This window comes from Seriola dumerili, unplaced genomic scaffold (genome assembly GCF_002260705.1).
Source record: "Seriola dumerili isolate Sdu_G_001 unplaced genomic scaffold, Sdu_1.0 BDQW01000191.1, whole genome shotgun sequence".
NCBI classification, from domain to species: domain Eukaryota; kingdom Metazoa; phylum Chordata; class Actinopteri; order Carangiformes; family Carangidae; genus Seriola; species Seriola dumerili.
The window spans coordinates 3,710,894-3,735,014 of record NW_019174446.1 but is presented as its reverse complement, the minus strand read 5'-3'; the positions used below and the strand labels follow the sequence as shown (position 1 = coordinate 3,735,014).

Here is a 24,121-nt window from a genome sequence, read left to right as displayed (position 1 = left end):
TAATCAAAGGCTGAGACTCGATAATGGTCCTTTGCTCATGCCGGGCAGATGAGGTGTCGGGAGACAGGGGGATTAAATGTTATCTTTATTAGATGCAGTGAGAACCACATTTTTCAATAAAGGACCAAGTTGTAGTTCTAAAAAAGACAAAAACAAGGGAGTAATTGGGAAAAGGAAATGCGTTTCTTTTTTCATTCTGCCCTCTGAAATCTAAACTGAAATATGGACAGGAGACAGGGTCATTGCACAGGTGAGATATTTTATTGCATGCCATTTTCGCTTCATATCCCTACCTCTCACTCACATACACACACACGCACGCACGCACGCACGCACAAATGGCATCTCGAGATGAGATAACAGATCTGAGGTACCTACTGGGCTTACTTTGCTCCAGAAAAAAACCCGGAGAATAAAACAACTAAATGATCAAAGAAAGAAAATAATGAAAAAAAAAAATGTAGCTGCTGTATCTGTGTGCATCTTGTCATTATTTGATAAAGGCACACCACCTCGTCTATGACACACTAGTGATAACTACAAAGGCTAGAAAGCCAGTACCTCACAATCAACCACACTGGGCATTTACCATTCACTGTAACTGCATCAAATGATGTATTTTAAAAATGAAACACAAGCATTTTCTTAATATATGAAAAACATATTTATGGATTCCTGCAAGATTACCATGTCACTGCAAATCAGCTGAAGCAATGAGTCAAAACAATGTACTAAGAAGGCATAAGGACCTTAAAAAGAAACTAAAAAAGGTACTGCCTTGGTAAACACTTCACTTTATTTTACTTCTTAAGCACAGCTGATGCTCTGCCAAGGTTGATAATTGGCACTCTTACTTTCTTAATCACATTGAGAGCTTTCACTGATTCAACACATACAAGCCCTGGAGGTGATCTAGTTTGGACCCATTTTCTGGTTTTAACATCTCCATTTCTTGTCGTTTCTTTGGCAACTTTATCTTCACATAACTAAAGATATTTATTTGGGAAAGTTATTTACTTTTACATAGACATAACCCTATCAAAAAAAACCAAAACAAAACATGCACAAGTAATCTCTGGCCCAAAGGTCTCTTCAGGACCACATTCAATTATGAACAACACTCACTCTATCTCCCACACAAGCAAAATGTTGAGCAGCAATAAAAGTTAAAGTAACACTGCAGAGGGAAGCATAGATTTCCTCAGACTCTGGATGTGTCTGAGGTACTTCTCAACACGGACTGATGGATCTGATTAAGATGTTTCAGGGGAAGCTGCAGCAGGAACGCTGCCAACGATAAAGAATGACAACTGCAGGGGATGTTCTCACTTTGATGGTATGTAGTGGCTGTGCTGTTAAACATTAGTGTTTGTTCCAGGTTGGGGCTGCCATAGGACCTCTGGAAGACCTCTCAACCACTATCAGCTCATCGGGGTTGTCACGTGCCTTATAATGGAGCAGAAGGTCTTGGATGGCTCGCTCTTCGATCTATGAGTACAGGAAAAACACGGGAAAAGGATATAGGACCAGGGATATAGTGGGTAAGAAAACCACGCTTCATTTGAGGGTAAAAAAGAAAACGCTGACACTGAGGGCGTAATGATAATAAGAGCGTTTCACATAATGGTAACCAGAAAGCCACAAGAAAAAAAGTGTTCAGTGAAGGCGCTGACAGGAGCCTGGCAACGGCTGAGGAGGAGCAGAGAGGGCTGTCAGAAAAAAAAACTGGAGGCAACTCATTTCAAACCAGCACTGTACAGAATGTGATATTCATTAGATGAATGTCTGCGAGATATGAGAGAAAGGAGACACGTGACCCCTACTATGTTTTTCCACTTCGGATGCTGCATATAAAAGTTATACATTTAGTCACATAGGAGTGTGCATGTGTGGGTGAATGTGTAAGCGCTAACGCACACAGACAAGACTCGTTACCTGGATGAGCGCCAGCGGCTTCTCTCGGCTGCGGATCAGTGCAGCTTCCTGCTGCTTCTCCTCCTCCACAATGGAGGCAAAGGTCACCAGGGAGTACGGGGGAGGGCTGCTCACTGCACCCAGCACCCAGGGCCTGAGGGGAGAGACAGGTGACACAGCGAGAGAGAGACAGAGTGAGGATGGGTATCAGCGACTGTGATAGTGAACGCAACAAGAGTGTGGACAGAGGTTGAATCAACTACTACTGACAAGCTCCTGTGTGTGAATGGGCCGCCAGTCCCTGTATAGCTGGACTAAAGTTAAAATATATCTCTATTGTACTGGTAAGACATCCCTTCACTGCATTTGATACAGTGGATCACTAAATATTGGTGGAGAGGCTGGGACTGAGGAGGCCAATCCCAACATGGTTTAAAACATATCTGCAAAACACAAGAGTTTAGGTTGACACAATGCAGAACATGGCTCGTTTCTTACGTCTATTAGCTGATATAACTCACAATGACAATATTTCCTATCACAATTATGTAGACAATACTCAACTTTACACATCACTTTTTTTTTGACTTCCAACCAGTTAAGAAACTTGTTAACTTGACAACAAATGACAACCTAAACCTCAGAGCGCAGGACGCAAACTGATCGTGAGAAGGGGGACTTCTCTACCGCTGAAGTGATCCAAAACCTAGGCAAGAGATATACAAAACCTGTAAATGGATCTCAAGCAAGAACTAAGTAACTTCAAAAACAAATTCAGAAATGACATTAAACAGGAATTCAACTGTTTCAAAATGGAAAAAAAAAAAAAAAAAGGAAGAAATTTCAAAACCATGGGACAAGGCTAACTGAAGCAGAGCAACAGGTGGAAGAAGCAGAGACAGCTAACACTGAGTTTAGGGATGTTCTGCTTTATTTTCTCCGACAACAGAAAACTCCTTCAAGCCAAAGAACCGACCCAGAAGGAAGATCGTGCTGTAATAACATCCACATATAGGTAATTAAGGCAGGCATGGAAGGAAGTTCAATGCTAGCATTCACTGACAACTTTCTGAAGACAGAGTTGAAAAAGTGCATCGAGTTCACCAGTCAAGCAGTCCTAAACCTCAGGATGAAACCGTCTCAAGATCCATTCTGGTTCATTTCCAGTGATAAGACATAAATTACAAAATACTTAAAAACGGCCTGGGAATAGAAGATCCCCTGTGAGGGAGAAGGGGTCGCATTTGCACACAACACCAAGGTGAACAATAAACTAACAAAGACAAAAAAACAAACAAAGACATAAATAAAATTATTAAGCAGAAACAGACACGTTTAAAGACACCAGACCCTGCCAAGATGAGGATTCGCTGGGAAACGGTCCCTGCCGCTACGACGGTGCAACAGAAGTATAGAGAACTGAAAGCTACTGCGAACAGAGATTCACTCCAGGCACACACTGGAGCTAAAAGGACAGAGATTGCACTGAATGAGGCCGAGAGCGGTTCAGCGATTTCCACCGACAACAAGTATTAGCAGAAATCACGAGGTATCAGTTACACCAACTGATATTTCATACACTCCTAAAATTATAGAATAAATCCACAAGCATACATAACTGTACAATATATAATGATAATTTTAATTCTTCCATTCCTCCACCAGGTTCAGTTTAAATCAGTTCAGTACTTTTTACATAATTCTGCTGACAAACAAATAAACAACCCAATAAACAGACACGGGTGAATGTGCTCTCAGGCTATAAAGCAATTACATTTGTGGGCCCAGTTAAAAAAAAAAAAAAATAAGATGGGATACACATGATACAGAATTATATGGATTCTAGACTTAGGTCCTGATGAATAAAGGTATTCCAGCTTACTGTAATATCATGGAGAAGGACATATTACAAAGCTTTCAGACACTAAGAGAATAACACAATTTGGAAAAGCCAGAAATTAACACATATTTACAGTTACACCAAAACCTCTTAAAAGAAATTGGGAAAAATGAGCCAATTAGAGAAGCTAATGAAATAATTCAATTAAAGGTGCTGGTAGTTTCAAATCTTTGCCAGGGGAATTGCTGAGACCTAGGAGAAAAACCACAAACTATCTAAACTGAAGGAGAGATGGGAGAAAGAATTAAATGATAAAATAACGAGTCAACAATTGGAAAATGTGTAAAATTATTTTTTCTACTTCTTGTTCTATTTTACTGGCATGAATTCTTTTGGAAGAATCATGTTCGTTTTTTTCACTTCTCATAAAATATCAATGGACCACACATTTTAGAGAAATTGTGGGGATGACGAGGTAAATCACCACCACATGTTTTGGAGCTGTTGAAAGATACAGCGATTTTGGGAGAGTATTTGGAGAATCATGCAACTTATTCATTGATGTCTATGTCACTTCATTTGGCAGATCCAGCAGAAGGAATCACAGCTAATGACAGATACCTCCTGAAAATATTAACTGCAGCAGCAAAAGAAAAAGTAATAATTCGTAAATGTTTGCCGATCCACCTACAGTAGATAATTGGCTTGACATCATCAAGGAGATTCATGAGATGGAAAGACTTACTTTACTACTGAGACTGAGGAATGATATCGCAAGTTGGACAAAACAGATAAAATATTAGTTGGTGGCTTTTTCTCACCTCCTCCTCACTGCTTAAAATGCTGTGTGCTCTGTCAATCATGGAAATCAATTTATGTAGTGCTGTATAAAGACCCCCCCCACTGATCATATCCCATAATATGTAATGTGTGGTATCTGTATGTTGTGGATGTCATGGTGCCGGCAACAATTTTCCTGAACTATGCTGTTGTTTTTGTCAAAAAAAATGAAAATAAAATGACTAATGACTTTAAAAGTATGTTTAAATTCCTATCATTTTCTGCTGCCTTTTAATCTTGTGCTTATTGTTTGTTTTTTATGTCTCTCAATTTTATATCACGTGTTTTAAAACGTGTTTTTTACGAATTGCACTATTTGAAGAAATTTGCCTTTACACACACTAACAATATTTCCCCAAAAACCAGAATGCAGAACACAATACTTCCTCTTAATATTTATATTCTCCAAAAGTCACATAGTCACATAGATAACCTGATGACCCTGCAGTCTGATCTGTGTTTGCTTTTTAAGTGATTTCTTAGTTCACAGTTGCCATGCATGGGTTGGAGACATTTGCATTAGACAGTTGCATTAACAGTTTGTTATGAAAGTGGCCAAAAACATTTGTAATCACTCTCTATGATGAAAGTTGAGGTCATGGAAAGAGGACTCTGAGACACCTTCATAGAAGACACTAGGAAAGTAAAAAAAAAAAAGTCTGACCACTCAAAGTGCAAATATTATGATTATATAAGATAAGGCATCTCTATTTAATTTGACTTCAAAATCTGGAAACAGAGGCAGACACATGAGAGTGCACGAGACTGCTGCTGCTGCTTCCTGAGCCTTGAACTCGTCCGTCTCATCCAAATACCAGGAGGAACCTGAAACCTGCTCCCTGTTCTGTATGATCCGTTTTGACATGAGGTCTGCCCTCATCAATTCTGATTAACATCACGACTTCACAAGAGTGGCTCACACAGCTGTTGAATATCTAAAAGTCCGCTCTTAAGATTGCAGCATGAAGCGTGGACAAACAGAGGACGTGTATAAGATAAAGGAGACGCACTTACAAAAGATTGCGAGAATGCACTTCACTTTCAAGCCCTGAAACGACTGAAAACCTGCAGAGATGGCCTCACAATTCAAGTGTTTCATTTCTTTCCGTCAAACATAGGCCTCATACAAATATCAAAGCAAACTATTACAACAGTTAGGAATATATTTTTATGGACTGGAGTTGGACTTGCGTGTGTGTGTGTGTGTGTGTGTGTGTGTGTGTGTGTGTGTGTGTGTGTGTGTGTGTGTGTGTGTGTGTGCGCGCGCGCAGTGTTTGTACAGCTGTCTGAGGATGTTGTAAAGGTCAGGGCGACTCAGTGTCTGTGGGCAGGTCAACCCAGCTGCACTGGGTCATTTAGAGCTGTTCACCTCAGTCCGACCAGAACCTCACGACTCTCTCAATCTGTGTAACCAGAGGAGATCCTCGACAAGTCGTACAGCTCAATATTTGTTTAGTTCTCTTTCTTCCCTGTAGAATCAGTCTGAGGTTAACACTAAATGCTGCTTCCACTTTTATTTTCTAATCTCTGTTTTTAATCTCTAACTGGATTAAAACAAAACTCTAACTGGACAAAAATAAAAAGTAAAAAATATTTGGGCATTTTCTTGATCTGATGAAGAAAGAAAAAAGTATGAGGACGGATATAAATAATTATTAGATGTATCCCGTTTGTCATATGTATTTTTAATTAAGGTTTAGATATGGTATTGTAATAAAGATAGCTATAACTGAGGTAATTAAGTTAATGGGGTATCTTTAGTCCAAAGTAAGTCTGTGTGTGTGTCTGTGCGCTGCTGATTTTAAACAACCTTAAAGCAGTTTTATGACGACACCTCAACAGTGTCACCAAGTGGAAAGCAGCAGTACAGGACAGAAGTAGTCTTGCCTTGGCGTGTGTGTTTCCGCCTCAGTGTGTATTGCCTGTGATATACTCACCCAGTCTGTTTCTCTGGCTCGCTGCTTTCAGCACATTTGAACGTGACCCTTCTGGCAGCAGATGTAGGAGTGACAGGTGATCCCTGAGCACCTTGGCCTCTCTGTGTTCCTGCTTGCCCCACTCTGATTAAGCTGTTCTCCTCCTCCTCCAGCAGTGCCCGAAATGAGCATGAGGAGGGAGGGGACTGGACTGCTGTTGCCCTGCAGACAGAAATGAATGACACAGAAATAAAGAGCATGTAGGTGAAGGTGAAAGATGGTTGCACCGTTGCACTCCGAAGCGGATCTAGAGACCTGCTCTCTTAGTAGTTTCATCAAGTGTTGTATGCCTAAAAAGATGTGGCTCGGGAGGTAAAACTCCACTAATCAAAAGGTTGGTGGTTCAATCCCGGTTTCTTCAGTCCGTGTGTCAAAGTGTCCTTGGGCAAGATACTGAACCCCAAACTTCCTCTGATGGCTGTTCCATCAGTTAAGTGTATGAGTGTGTGTGTTTGGGTGAATGCGGTCTGTAGTGTTAAGCGCTTTGAGTGGTCGATAAGACTAGAAAAGTGCTACATAAGAACAGTCCATTTAAAAAAAAAAAACAGTCATCCATACTAAAAATGAATGCAATGATGAAACTGTGAAGATCTCTTCAAACTGCACCACCAGTGAGAAGCTGTAAACCCATCAAGAGGAGCCACTCACCAGGCCTTCCCACTGCTTTTGGAAGGGGTAACTGTGGGGGTTGGTTTGGATGCTGTGGACTCCACACTGGCTTCCTTGCTGGCCATGGCCAGCATCTTCCTCTGCTTCTGGGACAATTTAGTGGGAACAGGGGAGTGCTTGATGCTGGTGCTGACACTGCAGGCAGGACGGAAAATATGTGCAGTTAGCCGAAGAGGACAGTGAAACAAATAATAGTCCATTCATATGCAGCAGAACAGCTTTCCTTCCTCCTTCTACCTGTATGGCCTCCTATTGACTGGCCTAACTGGTAACTGTAAACAACAGTTTATTGATACTGTGAATGATGCAGACCTCACATACCCTCCAGGACTTTTAGGAGTTGCTCCGAGGGTCTGCAGAGAGTTGGCTTCCATGTCCATGATGGTTCTCAGATCCAAGACTGGGGGTGGACGAGTAGGACTGCAGATCGTAATAACACATTCACACATACAAAGTAAGTAAGACATAGAGCTCGATTTTCAAGAGTTATTTATTAGCTAGGGATGAAAACTTTCCCTTCTTTCTGCAGCCCTCCTCCTCAAAAGTAGGAGGAAATAAGATCTTCTGTTAAAGACCTTGAGTATCTTGTGTCAAATCTGAAACCTGCTTTTCAAAGCATGTAAAATAACTCATCTCTGCCTTGTGGACTTTCTGTCTCCAGCTTTTTTTGGAGAAAGAGAAAAAGAGAAAATGGATATTGCAAAAAAACAAAAAACTAAAGATACGGGGAGATTTCGGAATGATCAAGTGCATCTTACCAGGGCAGAACGTTGGGGATGATTTGTGTAGCAGAGTTGGGGGGAGTTGGGAAGCCGTTTCTCAGGGAAGTTGGGGTGCTGGGTGGAGTCTTCAGCCTCTGACTGAAAGCCCTCTCATCCTGCAGATGAAAAACAATGAAAATTCTACCCTTGATATATTGTATATTTGAGTTTTATATCCGCCATTTGATGTTATGTGATGACTTTTTATTAATCTAACACAATCATACAATAGGAAATGGTTAACTCTGTTTGATAGTTCTAATTCCAAGCATCCACTGCATATCATAATAATCCAAAATGCATGACATCTGTTATATTAAATGTGCAATAAAATAGGTCCATATGAATGTTGTCGTGGTGCGATATTAACCTCAGCTCTGTCATGGAAGACCGGTGACTGAATGTCTCGGGGACTGCCCACCCCCATGTAGCTGCCCTCTGAGTCTGATGTGAGCAGCTCCTGCAGGGACTCTGTCGAGTTAGCCTTCACTGACTTCACCAGGCACGGGGAGACCACTGAGAAGACAGAGAGCGTTTCTTAGTGAAATTATCACATTTTCCCTTAAAACAACCTGATGCTTTAAAAAAAAAAAAAAAGAAAAGAAAAGAAAAAAAAAAGAGCTGATGGCTGTGAAGTGGTTTGTCATGTCATGTGGATATGTATTAAAAGCATTGAAGTTTTAGGTGTACCTGCAGTAGGGGGGCTTTGGATGATATCAGACAGAGTGTAGCCCCCTGAGCTGTCAGATCGTCGCCTTGGTTTCTTTTTAGCTTTCATCTTGGCTTTCTTTAACAGGATATCCCTACGGAATACAATGCTGTACAATCAGTACCAGATCCTTTTTTGGAGAACCACATTCAAAATGTTTAAAGGAGGAAGAACTCGTCCTTGTTAGCTCCAGCTTTTCTGAATTTTAGGTTTATATAGTCAAGTAGTCACCATGCTACATGAAAAGAGCAATGATGTATTTTACAGAGGCTAGGCTCTATAACAAGAGAATCATTTTCTTTTTAAATATGAAAGTAAGCGATTTGGTCAATTATGAAAATATGAAACTCTGCACAGCAATGCAATCAGAAAACAGACACAATAACAGTTCTGCTTGTGTACCTGCAGGAGTGATCCAGTTCTGCCTCTTGTTTCAGGCTGAATGCTGAGTCCAAGTCTTCATCCTCATATACACTGAGATCTGGAGCGCCAGGGTATGGAGTGATAACTCTCTTTTGCATGGCTGGGATCTGAAATAACAAATCACAATTTAAAAAGTCAGAACAGACGACATAAGAGCCCTTCATCTCCAGCGCTACATATCAGTCATTAGAAACATTTACATAAAGAGAACCAAGACTGATTTTAAAAGAAATCTGCAATCACTATAATCAACTGTGCAAAAACCTACCTAATAAGCTGATCACATCAAGTGACAATATTTGACACATTTTTATAATGGTATTTCTATTTGTTTTTATGGAGCACTAGTATTTCTGTACATTTCCCAGAAGCCCTATAAAGTGGGTCAGAAGTTGCTACATTCAACTGAAAATTATATAAGAAACAAAAACAACAGTTACACTAGTCCCTGACTACAGTCTGCTAGATCAGCTACTGCTGGAGAGAGGGATTTTTTTTTTTAAAGTCAGAGGAAAAAATGATAAGTCATCATTAAAAGGTTAAAATCAAAGTCACAAGACATATAATAAGCAAACATTGAAGTCACGGAAAACATCATGCAAATGGGGTTGTTTCTAGGGATTGAAGGTCACTCACCATTCTCCTGTAAGCTGAAGAAAGATCCACAAGCACCTCATCACTAAGAATATCCAGAGCTCTGAGGGCAACATAAAAAAACACATGTACAGATGAGAAAACATATTTTTTGTTCTTTCCTAATGGCACTTGTATTTGTCCTGATGTATAGACCAGAATTTCCTTGTCCACACATTAAATTAACTAATACAAATAATATAATGTTATACAAAATGCTGAAATGCTCTAAAAACAGCTGTGTTAAAAGAACTTTCAAAATCCAAACTTGATTCTCACTTTGACTCCAGCAGGGCGGCCATGTTGAGGACAATGAACTGGAGACAGGAGAGTTTCAGCTGATCTGCGTTGTACATAGCGGCAAACTCCAGCAGCTCGGCAGCGTTCTTCAGAGTCACTGAGGAGAGCAAAGCAGGCAGCTTCATTAATGACTCAGGCAAGTTTAACTGAAATGGTGAAGGTGTGATTTGTGAAATTATGCTGCGTTCACATCGTATGGAGAAGACAGGCAATGTGATTTTGATACCGTCTAGAAGAAAAATAGGTGATAATCTATCTGATAATATATAATGAGGAAAGTCATTATACTGATAATGAGTGACATGTACATGATAAAAAAAAACTGCCCACTGTCAACACTTATGGTTCATTTATTAAATAGCCACAGCTTTGGTTTTGGTGCAGTGGTTAGCACTGTCACCTCGTGCTTGCATGGGTTTACTCCTGGTGCTGGTGCATTTATTAGTGGTACCATTCTAGATAATGCAGGGCTTTGTGTGTGTGTGATTTTAGATTCAAGATTGAATGTTTTTCTGAATTTTATATTGACATCAAGTTTGTCAATATTTTTCAATCTTTTGGTGGTACTCAATTATTTGGGGGAACACTAACACTAAGCCTACTGCAAATCGCTGTCAGAGATACAATTTGTTGGCATTTCAATTAGCAGTGTATTTACTTAATTAAACTACAGTTGAAAGTGTACCCGCAACTCATCTGATTTGCAAGATTCGCTGCTAAATGAGTGTGTGTGATGCTGGAGTGTTAAAGACATGTTATGTCGCATTCATGAAAATGGGACATACAGACCAAAAGTATTTTTATATGACATAAGTACTGCATTATGTCCATTTATGTCCAAATGAAAAATAAAGTTGTAAAAGATAAGAGCAATGTAAAAGAAGTTGGGTAAAGGGAGAAGACAAACAAAACATACAATTCTCTGTGATGACGACTTCGCACATCTCCTTCAGTCGCGTGATGAGCAGCTGGTCGGCCACAACCAATACGTTGCAGACAAACTCGACATTCAGAGACTCTGTCAGGCAAAGGAGGAGAACCAGGAGGAGTACTGTTAATTTGTTCTCTTTTACCTTTCATGTAAATGCAGTAAAACCAGGACTTCTACCAAGTGTGACATCAGACACACCACAAATGTATTTTCAGTCAATAAAACTTGAGAAGTTACCTTTAATGGTGGGAGACTCATCTGTGTAAATATATTCGAGAATGACCTGCAGAATCTCTGAGCTTGTTGGCATCTCCAGTGCATTACAGGATGTGGCCTGAGGGGGCACAAGACAACTGTATTAACAGCCCTAGAAACTGCATTTAAATTATACAGGTGTATACCAGTAGTTGGTTAAAGGTTAAAGAATAAAGCAACATGAAATAAAAACATGGCATACCTCAATCCAGGGGTTTCCAAGCATACTGTTGAAATATTCTGCAGAAAGATGGACACAAACAAAAACAGTTACTCATTTTCTTTACTTAAAACATCCAAACAGTAACTAAGGTTAAAGTTACACAACAAGCAGGAAGCTCATAATTCCACAAAGTGGAGGTATCCTGCTAATTAACAAACAAAAACACAGCCTCAGTTTTGGGGAAATAAATGTATTTATTAAAATAATACTGCAATAGGTAATGTTTCATGAGCATGTGTTAAGCACAGAACTTATCTAATTGCAGTTAGTTTCTATTAACAAAAATGATTGTAAACCTCTATGTATACGTTTCTCTATTGATGACATGCTGGCCTATCATCTTACCTAGTCTGGCACAGAGGACGCTTTTGTGGCAAGGAAACTCTTTCCCATCTTCAGATTTCAGAGTAACATCACAAAGGTAGGAGCTGTGGAGACACAAAACAATAGCGATAGCAAAATCTACATTTTCATATCAAATGTATTATTTACAATCTAATATACAGCTACAACTGATAATGTACACTCATGTACTCACCATTTCCTCTGGCAAAACTTGGGTTTGTTGCCAGTTTTCTTGTTGATGATGTTGATTTTTCCATTTTCATATTTGACTCCGTCCAGTCTGTTGAGGAATAAAGAAAACACGATTAGTAAAAAATGACAAAATCTGATTGTGCCTCAGGTTAAGAGCAGATCCGGGTCTCTCACCGTGCCGACAGGCTGCCCAGGCCGAGCTTCTTCGCAACACCCTGCAATATTTTGACAGGATTGGCCCCTCCTTCATTGGCTCCAACCTTGTCACCTCTGCCTCCTTTCCCCTTCTTGCCAGGCTTGGAACCCTTGCTCTTGGCCTTGTCACCATCTCCTCTGGTTGCAGAGGGAAGGGAGCGGTACACCTCAAGGGCTGGACAACCTCTCAGGTCCAAGTCCTGCAGGCTGCTGATAATCCTCTGCTGCTCTACATCCTGGCCAAGGCAACAGAGGCAGTCTTAATGAAATAACCACAGCTGAGTGAGAGGTAACAGCTCTTCACTATTTACTAATGCAAATGTCTTATACAGACTGAAGCTACATTATATACAGCATTATACAGTATATCAGATTTCTGTTGCTGAGATTTTTTAAGTGAATATTAGTGAATAAGACTTCACCTGGTTTTGCCCCATCAGGCCCGAGACTCTCGGCCGGGAACCATGCACCAGCAGCTCACAGGAGTCTGTGTAGATGAAGTGCAGGGCGTATTCCAACATGTCCGGCGGGATTTTTTCGAAAATGAGTAAATCGCAGCCCACAGCGTCTTCGCTCCTCCTCACTTCCTTATCGAGATCCTCATCAACCCCGCAGTGCTCGGACATGAACTGTTTCCGGAAAAACTCAGACCTCATGGACAAAATGTACTTGTGAGCAACGAAGGTGCGATCAGCGGCCTGAAGCGTCACGTCGTGGATGCTGTCCATTTCATCTGCCTCATCCAGAAGGCTCCGGAAGTGTTGGGAGAAGGAGGATGGAGAAATGCTGGGAATCTCATACAAGCTGGATTGAAGACACAGGGTGGACGTCATTGTACAATAATCATTCAAATGATGAAAAACGACTTGTATATCAAGATCTTAAGACAAAAACAGTGTAATCTGTGACACCTGCATAACTGGACTAGCTCAATCCATTTTGTAAAGGGCAAAGTGCCCATTGAAATAGAAAAGATAAATGTAAACAGACCACAGATGTTTACATTAACAAGATAATGTCTATCAGACAGCAAATGTATATTAATCATCAAGCCATTAGTCCTTAGGAAAAAAACAGTGTACGCTATCAGCAGGGTGGAGATCTAAAAATGAAAACATTTAGAACAACCCAATCTGATTAAGATAAATAGTCCATCATTTTGTGTTAGGCCCAACAAGCTGAATGTGCCAACATAAAATTGAGTGGTAAGTTATCACTGCTTCCCTGGGGAGATAACGCTTGTAAAGTCAATGCCCCACATGGTTTATCTCTTGGAATAAGGCCCAGGTTCCCACCTCTAGATGGCAGAGTTTATCCAAATGCTCTTTTCCCCATTTACCTTAACTTAAATTTCTTGACAGTTTACTGACATAGCGTATATTATTAGCCACAAAGATACTAAAGCCAATCAAACTGTGAGTCAAAGCATTAGCAATAACATTCTTAAAGAGGTTTCTGTCTTATCGTGGGTAGTAAAAAGTGCATTTCGGTGGTGTTACGGTATTGTGCACAATAAACCACAGCAGATGACGCCAACATTAATCAATAAAAATGTAACAATCATAGAGTTGAACGAATGGACGAGGAGGATGATTAAGAAAAAGCAACGACTGTATATTTTAAATCAGAGGAGCCATCCTCCATTCAGGATTATTGAGCCTCCCCTAGCCACTGATTGGAGAGTTTGGATTTCTGTCTGTTAAAAATCATGATATACTTATTTTTCCCTCCATTTCAATTATCACTCGAGTGTCACTCATAGTTTTAACACCCTATTTACACAGGATGTGCTGAAGCTGCTTTTTACAGACATCTGTCTTACATCTGCCTGACAGAACAGATATGTTTAGATATTTACCAACAGCTTACACTTCACATTTTACATGTATAACTGGTCCTGAGGCGTCTATTTACACTTCAAGTCTATTTTCTACAGACTTATGAACATGACTGTGAAAAGCATTTTCTATGCTTCAAGAAGGATCTCTCACCTTGTTTTGGGATCAGCCTGAAGCACTCCAAAGTTTCGGCCTTTAGAGTCCATGGTGATGCTGACAGCTCTGTGGACGTACGGGAGTTTCTCAAGGCGGATTCGCTCGTACACTGTCCCAGCATCTGAATGGCCACAAACCTCCACACTGACCTCTGTAACATTACAAGAAGCATATAAATTAGATTAACAAACAATATATTCATCAATTCTTTAAAACTATTATTACAACCCTGCTGTAACGATGCCCGTTTACATTAGTTTGCCCTCATTATTCTTATCTCTTTAAGTTAATTATACAGCTGTTTACTAACTAACTAATAGTAGTTATCAGTCCTTTTAGTAAAGCAGTTTGCAAATTTCATTTTCAAAAATGATCAAGCAACTATTTCCCTCAAGCATGGATTCAAATCATTTGAAACATCCACTGTTGCAGAACAACAGCAAACTTTCAGTATACCATGTTCCTAAATTCCTCACCTTTCTTCTCACCGTACTTCTTATATTCTCCAGCCCACACGCCACTGAAGCCCTCCCCCTCCTGAGTCACAAACATCATGCTGTTCTTGCTGAACGATATGTCCGACATGAAAACCTGACGCCCGTACGCCCACCGGCACTGTCTCACCGAGCTGCCGGAGGAACGCCAGCAAAAAACCTGACAGAGAGGGGGAAAAAATACAGCAAGAAAATGTAACTCTTAGTCACCATTTTCATCTATAGGAATCCATATAGGCCGGACTCTGCATTGTGTAACTGTAATTGTATTATTGTGTAACACCATAGGTTAGATAACAATACAGAAAATAAAACAACTTTAAAAATATCAGTTATATATTCTCTCACTGTTCCAACCTTTATAAACTGTAGCTTCAATTCACACTTTCACTTCTGCCTCAGTTTTACTGTTTCATAACTGATTTAGGCCAAATTAAGGTGTGGAGTAATGTTTCTCCTCACCATGTGCCTAAATAACAGAATGAAAAGCATTTTTTCTTATGCCTAATTAATGTACTTACCCTGCCAGCTTCATCTAACGCCAAGACAGCCACCTTTTCCCCTCCTCCCTCATTGAGCATCTGTGGATCCACACGGTGGTCCAGACTGCCACCACTGACCAGAACCTTCTTGATGTTGAGCTGCCTGAACAGGAAGAAGCAAAAATAATCATTTGAAAAAAAAGAACGTTAATAAAATGAATATAATATATGGTATTAATCACTTTGTCTATCCATGGAAATCACTTGGTGGAATATAGTCATTCCATCATCACTGCTGATTTCTTGAACATCTGAGTTCAGGCAAATCAGATGTTGTGTTATTGCTATTTAACAGACAAGCATGCACTTAGCTCTGCTACCCTTTCCAGCCAACACATATTTGGAGCACTAAACTATGCAAAGCAGAGAAAGAGGTACCACAACTGCTTCCAGTTTAGTGGCTTATTTACTATCAGCTGTCTTTCAAACGAGGCCTGATTAGAAAACCAGAGGTGATGCAGAACGGACAGTGCCTCAGCTGGCTTGAAAAGACTGCAAATACTGTTCAGATCGATGAGCATGGAAGAATATAGAGACATCTTCGTGTGACATTACAAGATGTCTTTTATTAGTTATGAATTCATTTAGTGCTGTAACAGGAAACTTACCCGCTATTTCTGCCATCGAACACAAGATTTGGGAGATAACTGGCTCAAAATCAATGTAGTATGTGTGCTTTTTAGAATTGTGGTACTATGGGGCAATTTGCTAAATCTGTTACTCTGAATACATTTAGGAAGACAAACAAATAAACTTAGATCATGTGGATTTTTTGTGTTGCTTTACAAAGACGGATATGTATGTGGCATTTTAATATTGCAGAGAGTGTAATGTGACTGTTAAGTCTTTTAATGAGATGGACTCTTCAATACAAAACCATGTGAGTCTTTGACATGACAACTTTTTGCAGTGCAATGAGCGGTGGTTTAAGCCCTATAGTTTTATTCACCTTGAAGCCATTTTCTTGCACTGGTAGTCAGCCAACAGGTAGACATCCCCCTTCTCCGTCACAACTACTGTTGCTCCATCACTAGCTGCTGCCATGGCTATGGTAACATCTTTGTGGTGCAGGGCTGATACCTGCCGGGGGGCTGTCACACACTTCTCCCCATTAGGATCCAGGAGGTAACCTGGAGATTAAATCACAAAGGAGTATAAAATATACTGTTCTTTAACATACCAAGTCGACCATATGCAGTATGTGTTTAATACTGCCCTTGTACTTGTATGGGTATGCTGAGACCTACCCAGCTGCCCTCCATTGAGTCCCATTGTATAGACAGCCTCCCTAGTCCACAGCACTGTGTGGAACCTTCCTGCTGCAACTCCAATCACTGTCCTCCCTTTCAGCGTCTTGGAGAACACCTATACAAGATAGTACAGGGACATTAAATTGGTTCCTAAAGTAATGGTTTTGTCAAATGTTAAAAAAAAAAAAAAAAAAAGTAAGACTGTATTCAAGAGAGAGCTCATTAAAGATGTCTTTACACAATGTCATTTTACACACCAAAACAACAAATCCCATTTAGCACATTAACGCCGCTTGTTTCATGTGCTGCAAAATGTCATTAGCCCTGCAACCTCCTACCTGTTTGGGGACATGTGCTGAGGCGGGAGGAGGAGCTAGGCCTAGCTGATGGAAGGTGTTGAGGCCGAAAGTGTAAACATATCCTTCCTCTGTCAGTACCACTGTGTGGTCTTTAGCTGCTGCTACCTGGGAGCAGTGGTGGGACATCAGACCCTCCACCATCCGAGGAACCTGAGGAGAGGAATGAGAAGATAGTGACAAAGTTTAGAAAAAAACAAACTGCATGTACAGAAACGTTAACAGTCTCTCTATGCTCAGTGCTGGGAGTTTAATGGCATCTCCTCACTATTTGCCTGCAGTCACTCTGTCACTAAAACGGCATTGACACAGGCTGATTATTTTTTAGCTCTGATCCACTCATAAAGCTACTGTTGATACCAGCTCAACACTTCCTCACTGTAATTCATAATGAACACATTTTACCAGCTTAGCAATTCTAAGGTCTGTATCTGTTCATCAGCGCAGGTGAGAAACTATGCATGCAGCATGTGAATTCAAGAGAGATGTAAAGGTGTGCAAAGTTCATGGTAAAAATATAAGAGAAATTTAAATGTGTTCTCACATGGGCCTTGAATTATGGAGCACATCACAATTTTGTTTCACAAATTATCATCAAACATTCTTTGCAGAGAGGAAGCCACTATCTGCTCCACCATTATTGTTTAAGAGGTTTTTCCCCATCTCCACACAATTTATCACTGCCATCAGAAACACTTTTTAAACTGTGAGTGGAGACACGTTAGAAATCACATTTTCTTTAGAAATACAATTTCATCTGATGAAGTTCCAGGGTCACCAACTCCAGGCATTTAACCGTGGAGACAAAACAGAAAAACATATCGATTCTGAAATTTATAGCCCGTGTTAATGTGGCTGTGGTAAGGGAACAGCCTGCATCCTTATCAGTTGTAGACAACATGACTGGCTGAAAAATAATAATTAATACTTACTGATAGGCCGTTGAAGCCAAATGAAATGAGAGCAAACAGAGACTAAACTTAACATCCCTTAAGAGTAATTCCTTTATTTTTAAAAAGTTAAATAGACTGGTAATCATCATCTCAAGTAAAAAACTCTAAACCCTCTATGCTTGCACAGAAGCAGAGCCGTCACTTCATGTAACACTCAAGTATACTATACCTGCTGAATGTTTCCTGTTGTTCCTGTACTGCAGGAACCATCTACTGTATTATAAGGTTGTGCCAAAAAGATGCCCTATGACAAGTCTCACCAGATAAGTCTGTTCATCTCCATGGCCAAGTCGTCCTCCTTGTCCATGGCCACAAGTGAACACCTGGCCTTTCTGAGACAGGAACACAGAGTGGAACTTACACAGGACCACCTAAAGGGAGGAGAGGAAATTAAACATTAACATATTTGTGATTTTTTTGTTGCTGTTATATATATATATTTTTTAATACTACATGTACTGTTGTTGGGGGGAAAACAGTCTAGTCTTGAGCTGATTAAGGCATCTGTCATTATCATTTTGACCTCACAGCAGAGGCTGCGATGCATCTCTTTCCATGTCCTCCAGCCAAGTCCTCTTGTAGTGGTAGTAAAACACTATGCCAATAAAAGGCCAGGGCACAAGTGGAAAAGCAAACATCATTACTAATACATTGGTACCCTCAAGCCTTCAATAGAGTGCAGGGATGTTTCCCAAAGTATCACATTGATGTGGACAATCACACACAAGCATACACACCAGCGTGGTTCATTTAATTAAAAACATGTCATTGTGGAATTAATATTTAACCTCTGGCACCTGCTGGATTGAGCTAGGAGGACAAAGACTATACGCTGTGCCACTGGGTCATTGTGTGGTCATGAAATCAGATCCACCTGTCCCCCACGAGGCTTTATGAAATTACTCTGCATGACAAGTTCTGCAGGTCAGAAAACACCTCAAACATAGAGTTTCTTCTATCAAAAGCAATAATGTAGTGACAAAGGGCCTCAGATGAATCATTTCTCAGCAAACACGCAAACCTGCTTTCAAATGCCAAGTCTTAAGAACAGACAACAATAACAACCTATCTAACATAGTCATTACTTAATCTACTATAACTAGCACCTGGTGTGTACACACACCACTGGGGGTAGCCGCACTGATGCCAGCAGCAACATTAATCACCCTAAGAGCATCTAAACGACAAATGCATGAAATTGTAGCCTGCCTGTCTAACCATGCAGACTGGCTCAACAAAGTAACAAATTAAGACTATACAGAAGAAGACAAAGCTAATCACTCCGTGCCTGACACATCAACTACACCCTCAATCTACTGCTAGATGTGTTTCATTTTTATCCCGATCCTCTCCAAATCCACAGTTAACCAAGAATAATGTTTACTACCGCATTCCTAATAATATAATGTGACTTGGTTCTACAACTACTTACTTAAGTTATCTAAAGTACAGTTAAAAATTCAACCAATATTTCAACAGCCTTGGATTCACCAAGTCAAATTTGAGCCAAGCTTTACAAAAAAACATTTTTACAAATGCTGCTGTACCCTGAGGAGAAGGTTGTGTAATACAGGACTCTGGGGAGAAACTGTTTTGCTGGTTTACCCAGGTGGTGTGCCTCATCTGGAGTACCCATGTGCATTGGCTTTTTTTTTTTTTTTTGATGTAACATGTTGGCACAGAGTAAAGCAGGAGGCTGTTGCTGGTGTGACGCATGCAGGTGGGGTTTTCAGGTGGGGAAGCCTTTTGCTGTAGGAAAACACTTTCATACTTCCCTGGAGAGCTGGGACAACAGTGTTGTTAACCTACCTGCTTGATGTAAACTCCAGTCCTGGCAAACACATCCACAAGCTCAGGGTGCTGTCGGCTCTCCTGATTACCATGGCCGAGACTGAAATTAGTATTGTTTCCCCATGTGTATACTTCAGTTGGGTCTGTAGTGGGGGAGAAAACACAATTACAAGCACAGCCACAACACTGCCTCCACCTGAAGACTGACTTCAACCACCAGTCAATTGTGCCATTAACACAGATCATAATGGCAAGAAAAACATGCGATACAGCACAGGGAGAATTAAATCCCATGCATATACAAGTGTCAAATGCTTAATTTAATAGAATGAATCACCATGATGATCATGAGCCTTGTGACTCTTGACAAAAACAAACTAAAGAGGTAATGGTTTCATCATCAGGTGTCATCATTTACAACAATGTCAACTTAAGCGAAGAAGTCAACAACTTTCATTACCAGTGTTTTTAAACACAACATGTGCTGGTCGGTCCTTCATTGTCAAGTCCAAGACAGAGAGACCCTCCTTGTCCTGAGTGGAGAGAAGTCCACCATGCTGAAACGAAACAAATTTAAATACATGTCATATTGATCCAAATAAAACTAATCACGTGTTCAAAATAATACATAGCAAGGAACAAGCTTAATTTTTCCTTTTAAAGCACCAACAGATTATTTTTAATATTACTGCTTCATGGTGTTGGGCTAATTTCACTAATTTAGTAAATAGGACCTTTATTTACCTTGTTATTTATGCTAATAAACATACTGACCATCTCTTGACGAAATGGACAGCACATTTTTTGACGATCCACTTGAACACGTACCTTGATGAGCGATATGAGACAGTGGATCTGTCCGTAGAAGGCGCTGCGATGAAGAGCAGTCCAGCAGGACTCCTTATCCTTCACCATCAGGTCAGCACTCTTACTCTCCAGCAGCCACTCCAGCAGGGCCTTCTTTCCCAGTGAGGCTGCCAGGTGCAGGGCTGTACGGCCAAAGGCATCCCGCAAGGTGGCCGCATTGTGGCAGTGTGAACTCAAGAATGCCCGCAGCTGCCCTTCAGAGCCACCCGTCAGTGCTGCTACCACCTCGTCTGCATGCTGCTGAGAGCGGCATTTGGGGGTGCAGTCCGGCGGTGCCAGACTCATCCTGACCACCACCAAATCTTCACAGTGAACCCTCCTCCCTTATGTGTTGCAAAGTCCTTCTGATAGCCCACCACCCACAATTGCAAACAAACTCAAAAACAATATGATGTAAAGTAACAAACCAAAAACAATGCAACTAAATTGCAAACTATAACAGAGCTGCTCTCCAAGAGGCAAAAGGTACATAAAAAACGATGTATCTACAAAAGGTCGAGATGGTTTGGAGTGCTAGAATTGTGCTTGTGTTGAGGTTCCACCGCACCCTAGCAACCCCAGAGCCTTTGTGTGACTTATTTCAGTCCACCATCTCGACCAACACCTGCACACAAACTAAGGTGCTTGCAGCATACAATGGCATTTAAGATTCAATAAATACAAAACTTCTTCTGTTTTTCTATACAAAATTGTACATTTCAGTGTTTGCAAAAATAGTTTTTCCTCTACTGATTTACAAAAGGCAACAATATCAACAACCCCCTGACCTTCTTTTCCAGCAGTCCAACCATCAAATTTGAGGGGAAAGGCCCCCTTTCCCCCCAAAATTCTCACTTTCCTTTTCAAAACTCCATAATTGTAGAGTGCACCTGAGGAAGAAAATGTGACAATTATCAAAGGTGAACAATACATTCACATTTTGTTTACATGCCATCCAAAATATGCAAGAATAGCTTTGTGTGCTGGTCGAAAACTGCAATTGCAAATATAAGAACAAGTTTGGTAATTACAGACTTAAGCAGCTCAGATCAGCTGAGTTGACAGGTTTGCCAGACAGCTATTTTACAACACTGTGCAAACAAGATTGGGGTTATCAAATGTAAACTTTGCATATAGTTTGCATATGGGTAGTGTTTTATGAATAAAGTGCAATGACGTTAGGAAGGGAGGTTCTTAATGTTGACTAAACAGCAGGATTATGTAACAGGCTAAGTTAGCCGAATACCATGAGCTTGTTAGTTTTCCGTATTGGCTTTCATATTGGCTCCCTATTCAAACCTTCATTGGGTTCTGAGTGAAAGATCTAGGGCATCAAAGCCACTTTGAAACAAAACCTTTGGTAGAATAAGACCTCCCAAAACGCTAGGTGGCTAACATGCTAAACAGCTGTACGAAGCAGAACAACGTTACACATCAAGCAACATCATAGTTTGCTATGTATTCTCAAACCTTCAAACTCGACGCATGGGTAGAAACATCTATAAAATGTATCGGTTTGAACATTTGACCAGTGCTGTTAGCTAACGTTAGCTAATTCTACTTTGGCAGCTAGCTTGACTGACACATCATCGCAAGCTAGCGTTAGCGAGCTGCTCTGCTAAGGGGAATTTAAGTCGTATCGTTTCTTACCTTCCGCTAGATAAAGAAAACAGAGGACATAGAGAAAGTTGCATCAACGACGTACATCCACTGTGTCATTACTACAAACGGGGAACACTAACGGTTTTTTCACTGGTGCAAATTTTGACAGGACTGAACGCCTGAAACCCTGCAGGTTAGGTAAAAGCCCTCGCTAGTGTTGAGACTTCCGATTGGTCAGAGCTTGTACATACCAATATCTCATTGGTTGATTTTCGAGGGCGTTGGTTGTGGGCAGAGTGTGCATTTGTTCAATCTATGATGTCACTGATTTTTTTTAATTTCGGGATTTATACACATAATTACAAAATAATAACATTAGAAAACAAAAGAAAAGATTATAATAAAACTGCCATATATACCTTGTAAATTCATCTTGAATGATCCAAGAATACAACACTTCCTGTATCATTTAAGGTTAATTTAGTTTTGCATTTCACACCTCATGTGGACAGTAACATCTTCAATCTTCAGAACAGCACAGCAGTTTTACAGTAATAATGCTATTCCCTCTGAAATGGACTGACATTTATTGTCTAAAAAGTGTCCTATATTTCCACTTAGATGCAGTTAAGGGCAAGAGAAGAGCAAGAGAGTTGTTTTAAAATCATTTTTTCAAAAGAAGGACAAATGTATGCTTTGTTGTTTTAATGGAGAATAAAAATAATGTGACATTCCATCCCAAATCTATCTTTTGAGCATGCCACACCAAGTGTGGGCATGAAAAATGCATGTAAAATGTTGGTAGATGCTCCACAAGAGCATCATGTCAGTTACAGTAGTTTCAAACTCAACAGACTTTGGGTGCAGTATCATTTTCAGCCTCGATCCAGGTGTCATGGAATTACTCAGATGAATGTCACATTGACCCAGGCTAAGAATAGGAGAGGGTCAAGGGAGGGTAAAGCTAAGGTTACACTGGGATCCACACAGGGGCTTCCAAATATGACATATTGATGAGGACGCCCTCCCTCACCGTTCAGGCTTGAACACAAGCACAGTTTTTCTTCTCAGAAGGATAATCCTGCATAATCCATCAGACAATGTTTTCACCACAAGGTCACCCCTCAATACTAGGGAAATACAAACTATGTAAAAAAAAATGAAGGAATCTGAGAATTCCATTGTTTTCTGAAATAACATCATGTTATTCAACGACTGACACTGTCAAATGTTACACTTTTTTTCTTTCATTATCATCTCTGGAGGGGGGTCATTTACTGCTGCCAAAGATCAGTTTTGTATTATGCATTGAGAAAAAAAATAACTTGCACATTGATAAGATCCAGGATCTCCTAAACTTCCATTTGCACCAATAGGATAATTTTGATTAAACCAAGGATTAAATAAAGCTTTGTCCCATCCCATGGACCAAAACCTGAGAAGATTTGGTAAAGTGAGATAACAGAGAACAGAATGTGTTCAAAAATATTTATATTTATATTTTCATATTGGTGTTATTACTTGTGGATAAAGTACATGAAATGAATCATTCATATTGTTGCTCAGGACCCTCCTTAACCCTTTTCCTTTGAACCTTTGAGGTCAATGGACCCGAGTTTGAGGGACACACCATTAATGACATTCAACCACACATTTTCAAGATCATATGAAAAAGTATATTTATGCAGAATATGATCAGTGTTTATGAAATATCTTCTTGGAGAAAAGCTCATCTCCTAAACATTTTGTATGTCAAATGAATGTTTGTATAAAAGTATAATGACCGTATGAACTTTTGAGAGATTTGTTTAAAATTCTTGTCTTTTTTTTTTTTATATAAATATGAGCCAGGCAACTTCAGCCAAATTATCACTAGTCATATTTTCTTTGCTATTATTTTGAGTTTATTGTCTATATTGTTAGTATTGTGTTGAGATATGAGTCGATTTTTTTCCCTGCCTTCATTATTGTTTAGAGATTATATACTCCCCAAGGATCCTGAAAGGGACGGTAGCTTTTCTACACAAATAGTAAATAATGGTTCCAGTAAAGTTACACTATCAGTGGATCATATGATTAATGTGTTT

At 40.1% G+C, this 24,121-nt stretch overlaps 1 protein-coding gene across 2 annotated transcripts; it reads right to left on the bottom strand.

Moving 5' to 3' along the window:
- Window positions 1-239: 239 nt before the first annotated feature.
- On the bottom strand, window positions 240-22,233 carry ibtk (inhibitor of Bruton tyrosine kinase). Of its 2 annotated transcripts, none has more exons than XM_022753358.1 (29): window positions 22,083-22,233; window positions 20,415-21,322; window positions 20,047-20,143; window positions 19,605-19,729; window positions 18,056-18,166; window positions 16,825-16,995; window positions 16,484-16,601; window positions 16,186-16,366; window positions 15,216-15,339; window positions 14,677-14,854; window positions 14,198-14,351; window positions 12,629-13,010; window positions 12,186-12,442; window positions 12,013-12,099; window positions 11,820-11,902; window positions 11,454-11,491; window positions 11,234-11,330; window positions 10,982-11,083; window positions 10,045-10,162; window positions 9,769-9,829; window positions 9,112-9,239; window positions 8,691-8,803; window positions 8,371-8,516; window positions 7,998-8,116; window positions 7,552-7,659; window positions 7,219-7,374; window positions 6,532-6,732; window positions 1,936-2,068; window positions 240-1,488 (listed from the first exon to the last, which is right to left on the bottom strand). In XM_022753358.1, exons 2-29 carry the CDS (start codon window positions 20,736-20,738, stop codon window positions 1,363-1,365), a joined length of 4,038 nt encoding a protein of 1,345 aa, XP_022609079.1. In that variant the 5' UTR covers window positions 20,739-21,322; window positions 22,083-22,233; the 3' UTR covers window positions 240-1,362. The 2 variants fall into 2 exon arrangements, with proteins under 2 accessions (XP_022609079.1, XP_022609080.1); XM_022753359.1 differs by having other exon boundaries at window positions 7,561-7,659.
- Window positions 22,234-24,121: the final 1,888 nt, after the last annotated feature.

Coding starts and splice junctions, on each gene's coding strand:
- ibtk (XM_022753358.1), bottom strand. CDS start 20,738: ATGAGTCTGGCACCGCCGGACTGCACCCCCAAATGCCGCTCTCAGCAG. Junction 12,443..12,628: donor GCCTGATGGGGCAAAACCAG/GTGAAGTCTTAT, acceptor TGCCTTGGCCAG/GATGTAGAGCAGCAGAGGAT. Junction 11,331..11,453: donor TTGGAAACCCCTGGATTGAG/GTATGCCATGTT, acceptor GTGCCCCCTCAG/GCCACATCCTGTAATGCACT.